Source organism: Aphelocoma coerulescens, chromosome 14 (genome assembly GCF_041296385.1).
Source record: "Aphelocoma coerulescens isolate FSJ_1873_10779 chromosome 14, UR_Acoe_1.0, whole genome shotgun sequence".
Lineage (NCBI taxonomy): Eukaryota > Metazoa > Chordata > Aves > Passeriformes > Corvidae > Aphelocoma > Aphelocoma coerulescens.
The window spans coordinates 14,517,249-14,533,902 of NC_091028.1; the positions used below are offsets into that span (position 1 = coordinate 14,517,249).

At 40.1% G+C, this 16,654-nt stretch overlaps 1 protein-coding gene across 4 annotated transcripts in view; it reads right to left on the reverse strand.

Annotated features, from left to right (window-relative positions):
- Window positions 1-3,055: 3,055 nt before the first annotated feature.
- TRRAP (transformation/transcription domain associated protein) overlaps window positions 3,056-16,654 on the reverse strand; it is a 77,256-nt gene continuing 63,657 nt past the window's right edge. For all 4 annotated transcript variants that reach the window (XM_069030385.1, XM_069030384.1, XM_069030381.1 and 1 more), the window contains 6 exons: window positions 11,914-12,139; window positions 10,427-10,644; window positions 8,169-8,353; window positions 6,311-6,514; window positions 5,184-5,378; window positions 3,056-4,341 (listed from right to left, as the gene is read on the reverse strand). In XM_069030385.1, the coding sequence (XP_068886486.1) occupies window positions 4,057-4,341; window positions 5,184-5,378; window positions 6,311-6,514; window positions 8,169-8,353; window positions 10,427-10,644; window positions 11,914-12,139 (1,313 nt within the window). In that variant the 3' untranslated portion in view covers window positions 3,056-4,056. The remainder of the gene's footprint in view (window positions 4,342-5,183; window positions 5,379-6,310; window positions 6,515-8,168; window positions 8,354-10,426; window positions 10,645-11,913; window positions 12,140-16,654) is intronic.

The following is a 16,654-nucleotide window of genomic DNA, read 5'->3' on the forward strand; positions in this document are numbered from 1 at the left end:
ATTTTGTAACACCAAAACATCCCTTAACAAGTTTTCATGACAATGTCCTGAGCCCTGGCTGTGCCAGACGTAGGCATCAGAGAAAGCTGAAAACATCTGCCAGGCTGCTCGTGGTCCTGAGCAGAACAGTCTGGGCTGGAGGATTCCCCTCGATTTGTTGGCAATTAACAGAAAACTCAGTCCTTGAGGCGAAACAGAGAAAAAAAACAGAGAAACAAACCTTAGGGCAGCCTCTTTGTTCCCGTTTCAGCAGGCTCAGCTTCGCCTCTGCCACTTCTCCTGATTCCTTGCCTCAAATCCACTGTTTTTGCAGTGGATTCCACTCAGTCGCTCCCCTTGGAGAAGGGGCAGCACATAATGGTGCCCACCAGCCATCCCTTCCCTCTTTCCCTTCTCCTCCACAGGTCTGCTCTCCTCCAGGCTCGCAGGGATCACCCCATGGGCTCCCTCACAGCTGCTGCTCCCCCTCAGGCACTGGTGGGATGGGTTCCAGGTGCTCCTGGAGCAGCTGATTGTCCCCAGCTGGAACCATTGAGCCCACAGGTCCTGCAGCCCACACCTGCAGTTTACACCTGCTACAATCTATGTGGTGTTTTCTGGGGGGAAATTGAAAGAAATAAAAAGATTTCTCAGAGTAAAGCATTGGATTATGACAGAGGAGGGAGGAATTTGAAGACAGACAGGGAGCACAACGTGGCTGATACAGGACCGGCACTTCCTCGGCTCTGTGCTTGGAGCTCTCAAGGAAAGGCAACGCTCGTTTAGAGAAAAGGCCACAGCCAAGAGATGAAATTCTAAGTTAGCAATTTTGAAGACTTCCCCTTTTTTTGTCTGCATCTCAGCACCTTGAGCCCTGGTTTAGGAGGTCCCAGGTGAGGTGACACTGCCCTTTGGCTCACAGCTCATGCACACGGGGACAGTGAGACCTGACAGAGTCAAGGGATGATGATGATACACCACGCACAAGACACCAGGTGTTTCACATGTGCTCTCTCGAACCTCTTAAATGTGAAATGCACCCACATGGAGCTGATTAAAAGCTCCTGTGAGTGTGAAATCTCTTTGAATAGGTTCCTACACCACAAAGGAACGTTTCATACATCGTATTTGAAACAGATCAGAGCCTTAAAAGCAACTTTATTCGACTGCCATTATGAAACAGAGCTTTCATTGTCTGCCACTGAAGTGCTTTGAGTCATCATCTTCCAGTAATAACTAATCCCTTGCTCGCTCTCTCTGTATCTGACAGTTCATGGACAGCCCAACTGCAGGAGAGGAAAGCAGCACACCACTTTCAGAGGGTGGACTCAAACACTCAACTACTGCTAAATGCTTTTGTTTCAGAGTACAATTCACTTAAGCAAACCAATTCTGATAATCTACTTTGAGAGCAGACTGTAATAATAAAAAGTTAAATTGCAGCAGCATCGTCTAATAAAGACAGAGTCAAACATGATTACAAAAGTCAGGAGACAAAAAAATACAGCGTAATTTGAGAAACCTGACAACTACTTATTCTCCATATAATATCCACAGCTTACATTTTTACCTACAATTTTCATGCCAAATTTACTTCTTAGTTATTAGCATTTCTGTGCTTTGAGTGACCTCCCAGAGAGCCCATTTCACACCAACACATGTATGTGTGCCAAAGTCTACCAACATGTACATCTCTATTTTATACAGAATTATGGATGGCACAATTTTGGTGACAAGGACTTGAGACTAGCTACTCTCACGAAGATCTAGTGAAATCTGTCCAGAACTTTACAGGGGTTAAAAAACAAACACAACAGGAGTAGTTTTCAGAATGGCATGATGCTCATGCACACAATTTCAGAGAGAATTTTAAACTTGGCCTCTCTTAATTCTCAAGTGTTTGATTTTACAGAATAATGACACAGGCTTTTTTTGTGTAGTGTCTAATCTGAGGGAAGAGACCTTGAAGGGAATACTTAAGAGTGAATTGACAATTAATGTAGCTCACTTTCAAGTATTTGCTCAGCAAGATGCATTCTGAGCCTGGACCTCAACTGATGAGACAGAGGGAACCTTTATCTATAGTCATAAAAAATTAAATGCAGCTGATGGATGTCACATGTTCGTGAAGATAATCAGGAACTTCATAACCCTGTACTTTGTCAAACCACTTTCCTGCTAATGGACAGCTGCTGCTGATACAAGAGACATCAGATTTCCCCCAGGCTCTGAAGAATGCTCGTGTATAACTAAAAGCTTTGAGATTTATCTCCTGGAGCTGGTGCTGGGTTAAGACTGTGCAAGACTTCTCACAAATTGAGGTACATCCACAGCATATGTTCATGAAAGAAGAGAACCAGGTTTCAACATTTGCACATTAACACCATCAGGGAGCTCACTAAAATATCTCTCTGCTCCCTCACACCCCAAGTCTTCTTTTAGGACTGTATTTGAGATGATGCCACAAGCAAGAGAGGTGTCACAAATCTAAAGACAACAAAGTTTGTCTCAACTTACATTCGCACTTTCCCATTAAGATTCCTATAATGGACAGAAAAGTGGCTGAATTATCTGATGGCTTCCTGTCAGGGAATGCTGTCATCTCTCAGACGTGCAAATGATTAAGAAATGCTCCTGCAGCTCCTCTGTGCAGTGTGTGCTGCATTTCACAGCTGCAAACGTTACAATCTTCAAGAAAGGAAAGGCAACAATTCCCTTCAAGTCATGAAAGCACTGAGCTCAGCTGTGAATGACTGCAGACAGAGCGTGTTGTGACACATGCAGGAAACGCTGTTTTATAAGAAGATTATTCTTGCCAACACGGTTTTGATAAGGAACAAGTCTTTGCCAAAAAAATAAAAAAAAAAGATATGTTTGTTTTCCAAATCCTTATGTAGTCCTTAGCACTCACTTATTTGAGCTTCCCCTTGTGCACAGTGCCATAGAGCACACCTCTGATACAAAAGGAGCACCAAGCATGGGAATGAAGGGCCATGCTTCATCCATCATACAACAAAACAGAATCATACTTGTAGGATAATATTATAAATACTATAAATAAAATAAATACCACAGAGAGTTTTACAAAATATTTATTTTGAAAAAAATCACTCTGTACAAATTTAACATTCTCAACACAGAAGTTTTATAAAAATGCTAACACAACAGAAAGACGAGTGAAACATTAAACTGCTCTTTTTCTTAAATTACAAAGGGACAGATTCATTCCAAAGAAGCTACTGTAATTCTAAACAGTAAAGAGACCTTGATAAGATTTTGGTTTTTCCCTATTACAGACAAATACATGTATCAAAGGATGACTTTTCTCATCCTTTTATAAACTTCCCCCCCCAAACACTGTTCACAACTAAACCAAATACTCTAAATGGTTTACATTTTCACTGTACATAGCTTGCGCTCCAGGAAAAGTCAGCACAATTTGACCATCATTTTCTCAGTGCCTAACAAAATCTCACCTCTATAACATTTGGTACAAAATTGTCTGTACAAACCAACAGTGCTCATGAAAATTAGAAGCAAACTTAAAAGTTAAGAGCATTAATCTGTGCCTTCGATTTGGCATTGTGAAGAGAGAGTGATTAAGTAAAATTTCACTGAGTAAAACTCAGGAACTGGGATTACTGTATTTTTCTTTTTTAGTAATTACTATTGTATAAAAAGTTTATATACTGCAGGTTATTATTAGGAACAGCAGACCCTAAATCTAACAATGCTAGTTTCATAGTCTTCATCATAAAACTAGATTTTTCTGTATATTATTTTTCTCTCTTCATTTTAATCTATTTGCGAAAGCTGCTGTTGCATATCAACTGCTTAAACAGGAGGAAATGTCTCCTCATTAAACTAAAACCAGTAAAAACGCCATACTACTGTAAACACAACTAGAATGAAAACTGACAAAATGCAGTGTGACAGGTAAGCCATCGTCTGGAAAGCTTTTTTCACATTTTCTTCACACAAAATATGGCTCACACCACAAACAACAGGAGGAAATAAAAACAACCAGAAAAACAAAAACAAAACAAAAAAAAACCCCTAACTATTGAATCTTTCAAGTCACAGCCAGGGGTGCCAGGCAGGGTCCATCCTGCAGAGGTTGTCCAGGCTGTTTGCAGCTGCTACCAGGGTGTTGACTTTGCTCTCCCCTCCCTCAAACTGAGCGAGGTTGTGGAGGCGGGTCATGATGGCAGTCACAGCTTTCTGAACCAGTGAAACCAGCTGCTGGCTGTCCATGTTTTCGGGCTGCCCAGCTGCTGACAGTGGAGAGGAGGTGTCCTCTTGGGTTTTTTTGTGCCATGCAATGATTTCATCCCGTAGCACAGTTTTTAGGATGCCATCAACCTATATCAAGAAGAAAAATTGGATTATTGCACTTAATCCAAAGAACAGTCAGGTTCTATCAGATTACAGGATTGTAACTAGATTTTAGCTAACAGCATTTTGACAGTATTGGTGCCACGTTGCAATTTCAAACTTTTCAAGGCAAGCGTGGCTTCCATCTATCTTTATTATTTCCTCCCAAGGTGTTTCTTTTCATAAGAAGTTTCCATTACAAAAACACAACACAATGACTCCTACAGAAATTAATAACATATATTAAGATATTGATACACAAATACAGTTGTGTATATTCTATTTTAATTACTCCACTAATTCTTGTTTTTTCCCACACACACAGAAGTCTTGGGCAAAGATTTGGAGGACTTTGAAAAGCTGGAGGGGTTTTTTTGCAGTCATTACACTCTCAGGGAATATTATTTTCTGCTAAACAGGAAGAAAACACTGACTAGAACATCCATACATATGTACCTACTATATATACATATATGTTATATAGCCCAGTTCTATCCTTGGATGTAAAAGAAATACCTGCAACAAATACTTCCCTATTTTTTCTCATCACTGAGCTGAGTTATTGGTATTAATCTGTCAACTCCAACAGTCTCAAGCTTCTAAAGCAAACTTTCACGTGTCCAGTCTGAGTCAAATTAAACATTTACACATAACAAATAAAACAATTCCAAAAATTTCCAACATTTCAGCCGGCCTTTGTGATGACCTCAGGGTAAAAATTTTAAAACAGATACACATCATTCAGCTCCTACCTTCAGCAAGAAAGTGCTCTTTAGTTCATAACTTGTCAAATACAAACCTGCAAATAATGGTGCAGAAGGTATACAAACCTTGAAGTTTGGCTGTGCAAAGCAGCGAGCTACTGCAATCATGGATGCAGTGAGGGGCCCAGACACCCCGATGGTGGTGAGAAATTCCGAGATGTTGGGGGTGAGCCGGAACGGAACCGGACGATTGGCATCCAAATCTCCGGTGGCATCGTTAATGTCAAAGCGAAAGTAGGCGACATTGAGCTTGCCAGTGTCCTGGGTTTGAGAGAAAGATGCACAACAGCAATTAAAGGAACTGATTTTCCCTCCTGGGACCAAAAGCAGCTGGATTTTTGTTTCTGTTAATGCTGAGTTCCAACAGCACCACAATAGCTTTTCACTCATTCAGCCAAAAAGCTTTTGAGCACAGAAGTTGTAAATAAAGGCACGTACAAAGTCAGGTAAGTATTTGTCTCAAAATGTTGTGTCCAAACCCATCACTAAATACATGTAATGCCAAACTTAAGGAATAGATCCTTCTGGATCATGATCTGTACAGAGTCACTGCCAACAGACCTCTGGGACAACATTCAGTGTCCAAGGCTCGCTGTGGGTAAGCAGCTGAGCACTTAATAGAGGGATCAAGAAATCCTAATTGCTATACAGACTATAGCTCTCTGTGCATTAAAATGACATTGAGACTTTAATAAATACTACCTTTGCTCTTTTAAGGTGGCAAACCTCATTTTAAATGTTAGGTTAAAACGGAAAAATCATGCTTAATAGGAGTTGTAGCTTGATGGCAATGCTCAAAAGAGAATGGTATTTGAAAAGGGGTATAGCCCTGTAAGAAAATGAAGCTCTAAATGTTGTTGTTCTTAGATCTGTTTGATTTAATACAGAGGTATTTTGAAAGCAATAGATCTAAAAGAAGACTAAAAAGAGAGACTTATCAGTCACTTATATTAAGAATTCCAATATCTACGAAGGACTTCACAAAGTTCTAAGCTCTCCCCACAGAAGGCAGAGTTGATGTCCACGGGGACTGCAAGTTTAAAGTATTCCCTACAGGAAGTGCAACCACACAGACATACAAAGCCTACTGAAATGCACTGTTAATTATATATGTTGACCTTTAACTCATTTCAAAAGCACAGTCCCAATATCCACCTGACCCAAGACGACAGAACGAACAACCTGAAGCGTACCTGGGCAATCTGCAGCATCTCGGGGTTGAGCCTGTTCAAATGGAAGATGAATTCTGCAAAGCCAATTAGGGCTAACTGGATGGTGAACATCTTCCTGAAGGTCCAGTAATCCGTGGCGTTGGGGAAGGTGTGCAGAGCCCACTCCTTGAGCATGCTGCGAGGCACCATGTTACTCTGCACCTCCTTCAGGATGTCTCGGAGAACCTGCTCAGGAAAAGGGTTCGTTGGAAGAGGGAGTTTTTAATGCACTTCTTAGCAACAGACAAATAGACCTAAAGCAACTACCAATCTGCTTTTAATTGCTGTGTCTCATTTTAGGGAAAGCATTAAAAAAAAAAAAAGAAAAATCAATCAAAATATTTAATTACTATAGCATGTACTAGCCTAATGAGTTAGAAAAAGAAATAAAGTTAGGATCTGGTTATGTTAGCCCAGAAAGCATGTTAGTCATGTTGACTTTAATTAAATGGTTGTTAAAGCTTCAAAAGTAAGAATTCTGGAAATAGAAACATGTTACATAGCACTTCCATTTTATTTCATAACAAAGAAAGTGAGACAATTGTTTAAATTATGTCTGTAATACATATTTACTGTGTATTTTCTAAAAGCTGTATTTGGAATGGGACTGGCATTTTATGTATGAATTTGCACAAACCCTAAGATAAAAAACATTAAAAAATCTTATATATCACAATTGGTTGTTTGGTGGAGCTTACAGAAAGAGGGGGCTTTGTTCTTTCTGAGTACTTCATTTATTAGGTGAGTTTGCCCAACTGTTTCTGTTTGGCTTAGATGAAATGGATCCACTGGCAATTTTAAGAAAAGCATTAGAAGAACATGGGAAGCCATATCATGCTGTAATGGCTTATGTAAATTAGGAATCCTGCTTCCCATGCTGTCAATTAATTATTTTTAAAGCACTGTACAAGAGAGCAAATAAAAAAATCAATCAGCACCCTGCCTGTTCTCAGTTGCATTTACCCAAAACAACTTCCAGCAATACAAACACAGCTTTTTTTTTAATAAAACTTTTCCAAGATGACCTAAAACACCAAAGAGACATAGAGCTCTCATGGTGCAAAATCAAAATAAAACTGCAAAAAATCCAACCAGCACCCGTGTGTTGGGGAAGATGAAACAGGAAAGCCTTATAAATATGATTGCCTGACAAAAGATTTTGGGAATATGAAAACTGTGAGCGACATCAAAATGAAAGCCACCTTTGAGATACCAAGCCTTAGTTACTGAACAACTGGAAAACAATGGTATGGCCAACTGAAGGTAATCCCCTCTTGATTGAACAATACCCTCTGCTTGCAGACAGGTCCAAGGGTCAGAGCAGACCCTACTAGCTCAGCAGAAGGGGTCCAAGGAGTAGTTTTTGGGAGTTAAAATGCAACACTCTATGGTAATGTAATAACTCTTATAGGCTGTATGTAAATGCTATAGGATTTGTACCTTGTACTAGACTGGCTAGTGAGAATTAGAATATTCAGTACAGAAGAGGATTTATTGTATTGTAACAAGGACTTCGCGCTCTTGCTCTTCTTGCTCTTTTTACTCTTGCTCTTTTTACTCTCTCTCTCTCTTACTCTGCTCTCACCTTGGGCCTGCCCCAAGCTGCAGCTGGCAGCTCCAAGCAGTGCCCCTGCACCCACGCCCTTTGCAATAAACCGAGCGTTCCAAGATCTGACTTCAGAGATCTCCCGTCTCCGTCCGTCCCGACCGTCCAACCCACCCCCAGCTCCTACACCCGTGCCCCAGGTATGCCTGACGTGCAGCGAGAGGTGGAAGCACTGTGAGGAATCGGCATGGGGAACGAATTTCAGCCCTGATGAACTCCCTGGTGCTGAGGTACCTGGTGGCTGGCCTGCGTGCCCCGCGCCTGCACCGTGGCCAGCCGGTCGTAGTAGCGCGAGATGGGGTTGTCGTGCTCGATGCCCTTCTTGGCGCAGCGCTGTTTGTAGATCTCCACCAGCGACAGGGACGAGGGGTTGTCCTCCACCAGCCGCATCTGCGGGGACACCGCCACCACCCGCGGCACTGCGGAGGGCACGGGGGGCAGAGAGCAAAGGGAAACGGAGCGCTTCATGCAGAGCCCCGGTGCTGACACAGCCGCCCTCAGAACACCACCCTGCTCATCAGCTCAAGTGCACCCAGAGGAAGTTTTCATTGCTGTGCTCGTCACTAATTTACGAGCTCGGTTAAAAAAGGATTACGGCAGGGTTTTTTTTAATCTTAACAGAAACATCAATTGTGTTTTCAAAAAAAATGGAGCACTCGTCGTTCTTCCTATTTTATTTACCTTTAGGCAACAGGGTAATACTTTGTTTTGAGGCAAATGGGTTCGTAATATCTGATTACAGGACTTTGGCATTACGTCAATAAAAGTGATTCTGAAGAACAAAGATTAGCTCATCAGGGTATTTAAAGTGATTCAGAAAAACTGAAGGAAAAAATATCTGTTAGTTGAGAAACAGATGTTTAAATGACATCATTTGAAAATAAAATAGTGAAGACAGAGAAAAATATTCAATAATTACAAAAATGAAGCCACTGGGCTTTTTCTTGATGAGCAGTAAAACTGCAAAATGACCTGCACTTTTATGCTGCTCGGTTAATTTATCATTCTACCAAGTCTTCTGTGCATCCCCACCTACACAAAGACACACAAGGTCTCTTCAATAGCTGGCTTTTCCAGTGACACTGTTGTCACTTTATTTACCATTTGTTTTAACAAATCCTTTGGCTTGTACATTTTGGTCTTTTTGAAGTCAGAACTCAAATATGCATTTGTAGGCTCGACACGCAACTTGTATCATACACCTTCCTAAGCTCCTGACAGTAACTTCATGTCAAGAGATACTATCAGCCCAAGAAGGAGTGATAATATCATACTTCTTTAAAGATCTCAACACTTTTTAAAAAGACAACAGCAATGCAGCAGCTTTGTCTTAGTGTCCTGGATTAAAGTTTCCCTTCTCTGTTAATATATTTCCTGCTCAGCCAACAAGAATTATTAGAACTGACCAATGGAATGTGCAGAACTCACTTATGTGAGGTCAGTACGTGATTCACTGATCTTCTGAAATGCAAAGTATTTATATATTAATATGAAGTAGTTACACAGCTGTAAGCTGGAACTTGCCAACAGCCTCGGTATCTGGACAACACAAGAACTTGAAAGTATTTACAGTGGTATCTGAAACACAAAACCAAGCAAGTTGCCAGACTGATAATCTTTGTTTCTTATTTCATTTCATGAACGAAACATAATAATTTATACTTGGCACATGAAAAAGGCAAGATACACAAGGAAAAAGAAAGAATTAACACTGTGCTCAGCCTTCTTTCACTGCTTCTGTTTTGAAAAAACTTTTTTTGTTATGTATTTTGGCAACTTATACACAAAAATCCTATTGGAACTCTGTCTTTTCCCATCATTAAGGCCAGACTACCATTACATTTGTTAATTCTGCAATGTTTAAGCATTGGCAGGTGGCAAAGCTGGAAGTAACCTTTTATAGCATCATAGAAGTATGTTCAACAGAAGTCCTCCATCTGATATCCAGGTTATTTTATTTGACAAAAAGTAACCAGTCAGTAACTATTTCTGAAAGGATAATTCCTATCACTATGGATAACATTCAAAAATTACAAAGATATGTTTTTGTATCAGAGAATTCAGAAACTATATCTGAAATTCAGAAGAAAAAAAATTCTTCTGTGTTGTGTGGAAGACATAAAAGAAATTCAATATTCATATATCACAACTTGGGGAGAAAAGGTATGGTTCTGTCCCTCTTCAGTTGTCTTTAAATGTTTATTCTGAAGTACATGCACCCATTTCCACACCAACAGGCCCAGTGGGCATCTCTGCCTTAAATATTCACAAGTGCACTTATATCATAAGCAATGCACATAAGCACTTCTACAAACACCCCAGACCCCATGCAATCAGCTGCACTTCTCCAGAGGGCTGCTACAGCTCCACACAAGACTAATCACCCACACAGATGTGCATTCACCTTCTGAATATTCAAAAACCTCCAGCCACTGTAACCTCGGAGTGCAACTTACACTTAAAAACAACACAAATCTCTCTCTTTGCGGTACCTGTGAAAAACAAATGCCTTTTGGTGGTCTCCTTCCTCTTCTCCAGGCAGGGGTTGAGGAGGCGGAGGAGCTGCAGGACCCTCTCCTCGCGGCGCGACTCGGTCAGGCAGGCGTCGTTCATCACCAGGTACGGGTAGATCTTGCCGTTGTGGCCGCGGATGTACAGCCTGCGAGCCGCCGTGTTGTGCTTCTGCACGATCTCCACCCTCGGCATGAACCTGCCAGGATCATTTGGTATTCATGACATGGATGAGGGTAGTGGGTCTTTCATTAGTAAGTTTGCAGGTGACACTAAGCTGGGAGCTCGTGTCCATCTATTGGAAGGAAGGAGGGCTCTGCAGAGAGGCTTGGATTGATTGGATGGATGGGCAGAGTCCAACAGGATGAAGTTTAATAAGGCCAAGTGCTGAGTTCTGCATTTTGGCCACAAAAATCCCCAACGACGTTACAGGCTGGGGATGGTGTGGCTGGACAGTGCCCGGGCAGAAAGGGACCTGGGGGTGCTGGTCAACAGCGACTGAACGTGAGCCAGCAGTGTGCCCAGGTGGCCAAGAAGGCCAATGGCATCCTGGCCTGCATTAGGAACTGTGTGGCCAGCAGGAGCAGGGAGGTCATTCTTCCCCTGTACTTGGCACTGGTAAGGTCACATCTTGAGTACTGTGTCCAGTTCTGGGCCCCTCAGTTTAGGAAGGATGTTGAGATGCTTGAGTGTGTCCAGAGGAGGGCAACAAGGTTGGTGAAGGGCTTGGAACACAAATCCTGTGGGGAACGACTGAGGGAGCTGGGGTTGTTTAGCCTGGAGAAAAGGAGACTCAGAGGTGACCTTACCACTCCCTACAACTCCCTGAAAGGAGGCTGTAGCCAGGTGGGGGTTGGTCTCTTCCACCAGGCAGCAACTGACAGAACAAGAGGACACTGTCTCAGCTGCATCAAGGAAGGTAGAGGTTGGATGTTAGGAAAAAGTTTTTCACAGAAAGAATAATGAAGGACTGGAATAGTCTGCCCAGGGAGGTGGTAGAGCCACCATCTCTGGATGTGTTTAAAAACAGACTGGACATGGCACTTGGTGGCAGAGTCTAGGTGAGGTGTTAGAACATGGGTTGGGCTCAAAGATCTTGGAGGTCTCTTCCAACCTCGTCATTCTGTGATTCTGTGATGAGACTTTGTAACTGTTTTGAACAACAGGATCTCTATTGATTACAATAAAAGCACTAATCTCAGTTTATACCAACATACAAGAAAACCAAATATACTCTGGACAGTGCAGTTGTTTAGTGATCTAATGTAAAATTATTGAAGGAGGATAAATTATAAATTAAAAAAAAGTCTTATATCAAAGTTTGACTCTATATATGTAACATACATATATAAAATATCCATCTGCTATAAAATATCCAGCTACTTTTGCAGAGTGCATGGATGGAGAGGGCTTTAATTTTCTTCTCTGTTTTCACAATTACAGCTACCAAAAGGTATTTTTAGGTTACCTTGCTATCTTGATGTAGTAATGTGTTGGCTTTGGCATAAGGAATTCTCCAGGTATTTCTACTTCCGCAGTTTGAGCTGAAAAGTTACTTAGAAAGCGGCACTTTTCCTCTATGAGGAAGAACTTTGGGAGCTGTTTAGTTTTGGCCTCCAGAATTTTGATCCATTTCTTTAGTTTGGAGATAAGGTTGTGGAGTTTCATTGATCCTGGCACACTGAAGTCAAAATCTAAAAAAAAACAAGCCAAACAAAAACAAATCACCCAAGTCAATAGTGCAAACCAAACACAGACATCCCCATTAAGCTGAACTGCCTTTAAAAGACAGGCTCTGTTGAATATTTCTATTTTCTGTAACAGAAATCACTGCAATACTGAGCATTTTCTGGGCCACACCAACACCATCTTCCCAACATCGCTCTCACTACAGTTTCAGAACAAAGCAAATAAATAATAAATAAATAAACAAACAAATAAATGTCTTTGAATTTCCCAAAAGAGGGAAAATGAATAAACCACATGCATGAAATGATGGCTCAGCATTTCAGTGCCACAACAATGAAAGACTAAACACACTTGGGTAAGAAGACAAAAGTGTTCTCTGCAAACCTCATTAGTTATGGCACCCCAAATTGTGCCAGTTAACCAAAAGACTTGAATTTTTAAACTCATCTCTACTTCCTGGAAGATTCCATTTTAAGTTCAACATGTCTCAAGTGAAAAAGCAACAGCAAAAAAACCCCAGAGAATATCAATTCAGTATTTCTGAAACTTACAGCTAGAGCAGAACAGAATCTTCAGTATTATTCAATACAACAAAAAACTAAGTCTTAAAAATGAGTTTAGACTTTCTTGCAGAACCTTCGTTTCAATATCTTACGTACCCTCAGTATTTTCCTAAGCTGACAAAAATACCAAAAACCAAACAAACATGAGTGCTGCTCAGAAAAGCTGACCACATAAATATGCTACAAGCATCTGCCTGCTAGTGTGCCAAGAGTGAATTAAGTATGTGCACATAGCAATTGCTGCACATAAAAGCTTTTTTCAAAACTCTGCTTGTCCCAAGGACTTACTGCCACAAACAAGCTTAGAACATTCATTTAGCCAGCAGAGTTCCTGCCATTCTATACATACACTCTTCTAAGTTCTTGTCTTTAGTCCAGGATACTAATGCCAAAGAAAACAATGCAGCCTAGGATTGCTTTCATTTTGCTGTTCTGTTACTTAAATAAATATCAGAGAACATATAACCCAACATATTTCACTGTGTATCCACAACAAACTGATATGCTAAAAGCTTTCAGTGAAAGACCTAAGTTTACTAGCCTAAAACAGAGCAAAAAAACCAGCACACACAAAATCCCTTCCACTTCTGTAAGAGAAAAAGTCTATAATGAAAAATACAGTTTCATATTTATGGATGTAATATTCCCTTTTCTTTTTCTGCCTGCTGTGGGCAGTGCATCTATTGCAATATCACTGTAAAACATTCTTATTATAATCCCAAGCCTACCCTCTAGTGAGCAGTGGGAGTAAATCATTTCATCAAAGTGACAAAATTATTGCATCATTTATCTCCCAAATCTCTGAAGTGCAGGAAAGTACCCTCAAACTGCAACTAGTTTTTGTGCTAATGTGAATCAGCCAAGAGGTAAAAACACACATCAATATATTTTCCTAACAAAAAAAAGTCATTCAGTTCACCACAAGAGCAGCTCTAGTTTGTTGAATGCCTATTTAAGGATTTTTGTTGTTGTTTTGTTTCCCAGTGGCAGATGGGAAAAACAGAGAGTTCAATTAGTCTTTCTGCTCATGTCACAGAGAGCCCATCTGAGAAGAAAAATCACTTCAGCTGGAAGAAAGGAAAATTCAAGACCAAACATTATTTGTGTACAAAGTCTCTCTGCTTTGCCGACATCTTAATCTATATAAACAGTGGTTTTGTTTCAAAAAAAAAAAGCATTTCTTCAGTACTTAGCACTGGAGAACAGCTCTCTCAAGCCAACACACACTGGTCTGAAGCACCTCACTAGTTGCACCATCTGTTCCTAAACAGAATGGGAAGTTTTCCCCCTCATCCTTAATGGAGATTTTCACTGAAGGCCATGGCACAGACTGCAGTGGAAGCAGTTTGCTCTCTCTCTGCTCAATGCTGCTGAAGTTTCTTGCCACTCTCAATGGAAGGAGAAATGAGGCACAATCTTCTTCCCAGTGAGACCAACCTAAAAAAATCCTGATGGCTTTCAACACTCTTTGATTGAGGGCTGTACCATCACTTCTCAGGAAGCAACACCAAAAAACACACTGGAAGTACAAAATTGGAGTACCAAACCCTCTGTCCCCCCAGTCCCCTTGACCTACAGAACACTAACATGGCATTAAGAAAACAAAGACCTCCAAACTAAGACTCCAGAACCATATTAAAAAAAACATGGAAGAAAATAGTTGTAATCAATGAAAAGCAACAGGCTTTTAATGCTTTTAGAGCAGGCAACAGTTCATTTGGAGATTTTTGGGATTATTCTGACCATAGGAAAAGCCTGATCCCAATTAAGGGTTCACACCTCAAGGATCTCCAGCTAAGAAGCCAAGATCATGTAAGGTATCCCTGAGGACTGAGTTGTAAGTTCAGCTGCACAAAGCAGGCCAGTTCTTTATGCCCATGACACTGAAGAAGATCCAAGTATTCTCCAGAACTGAAGTGCTGTCCTGCTTTTGAAGCTATTATTCAAACATTTATATACTCCCCAAAGCTTCTTTCTAATCGCACAAAAACTTTTGGAAAAAACCAACAAAAATGAAAAATCTCAGTGACAGGAGAGCAGAAATATGGAGCAGGACTTCTGGTTTATCACTCAGCTCCAGAACACCAAGACTGAGCAGACCAGACACCAAGGTCAAATATTATCCATCTCTTCATTGGGATTTCCTGCATAACATCCTGTTACCTAAAAATTACAAGGGAAGCAAAGAAAGAGCTAGCAAAGTATGCTATGCTCACTCTTGAGCAAAAAGGGGAAAAAAAATCCTTTAAAAAGCTGAAAATGAACAGAGCTCTTTCCCCTGTCCTCTCCCCCCAGTTCAGAGCCACATTTGGGTTTCAAGAGCTTCCTCCTGACTACAGAGCTACCATGTACAGTGAAGAATTCATTGTGCTGAGTGACAAAGTCTCAAGGAAATTACTGTGCCCTTCAAGGGTGTATTTTGGTCCATTCATATTCAGCTTGAGTGGAGGGATGGTTGCAGAAAGAAGATGATCCAAACTCTAAACTATCATCTGCCCACAAAAGGACAATTGAGGCAGCTTTTCTGCTGCTTACACTGCTGAGAGAGCTCTCAAAGGGAGCATTTTTCAGCATTTTCTATTCTTTGATGTCAAAAGGTTTAGCAGAAAAGGAGAGAAAGAACAAAGAATAGATAGTCAAAGAGCTGTGCATTTGAAGTTCCAGAAAAAAAATTCAAAGGAAAATTTGTTTTTATAATATAACATTAGGATGGGTAAAGATGACCTATCACAGCTCCAACAGTCCACACTGCTGCAGAATTTAGAATTTAGAACATAAGATGGTGTGAGAATCCCCAGTGGCTCCAAACAGAAATCAAAATACAACCCTGATGTTGATGGAAATGATTATGCAACCAAACCCTGTGAAAGTGTCAATAAAACATAGCTGTCAACGTTAATCTGGGAATAATTGACAAAAAGTTTACTCCAAGGCAGTTCCTTAGCTTGGATACTTTTGAAATGAAAGGCAACCATTGTAATTATCTGTCCATCATCCAAATGCAACTAGTACTGAGAATGGGAAAAACAAACATGAACATTGCAGAGTGACAGAAGGACACATTAGGCACACTCTACAACTGGTTTCTCATCATGTTAAAATAGTCTTTGCAATCTTCAGTACAGTAATTACAATCCTATTCAGTTATTTACATACATTTTATTGTTATTGCAAAATCAATAAAAAACTTATTTTCATTTTAGGCATAATGACTTAAACTACAGAAATTATTAAGTATGCTGATTGGTTTAATTTCTTCTGTTTACCCACTTTTAACTTGTAAATTTAAACATTGGATATAACAGATTAAAATAAAATCTAATCCAGCACTAAGCAAAATAATTACTGGTATCCTGCAGATATTCATATTTCATCATATTTGAAAAATAAAACCTTAAATCTTCCAAAAAAGTAATTACTGTTATTTAACTGAAGTTTACTAAGAAACACTTCGCATTCAACGACTTTATATGATTTTTATGACCAGGCCTACGTCATACTTTGGTTTATATGTTGTTCCATATAATTCTTTAATTAAGAGAGAAAATCTGAAAAGCTTAGCAGCCATTTATATATCACAAAGATATATGAAAATAAAATAATAAAAAATAAAAACAGTGTAAAAAACTGGAAATCTTCTCCATTTTTTCACTAAAAAATTGGAACTGAAGTGTAATTAAACTTTCTTAAATGTTTCTCTAGAAATGTTTGGAAATATTACTTCAGATATTGCAGACTTGAGTCTGGTGGTGTATTTACTTCTCCTTTACACCTCGGAAACCCCAGATCTCTCTGATGCTCACAGGAAAGGAAGCAGTAAGAGATACTGTGACAGACCAAAAATAACTCAAATCCAACCAAAACTGAGCATATCAACAACACTTAGAGCAAGAAACAAGTGGCTAAACTACTGCTGCAATGTAAAGACTATAAACAATTATTAAAAATTAAAATCAA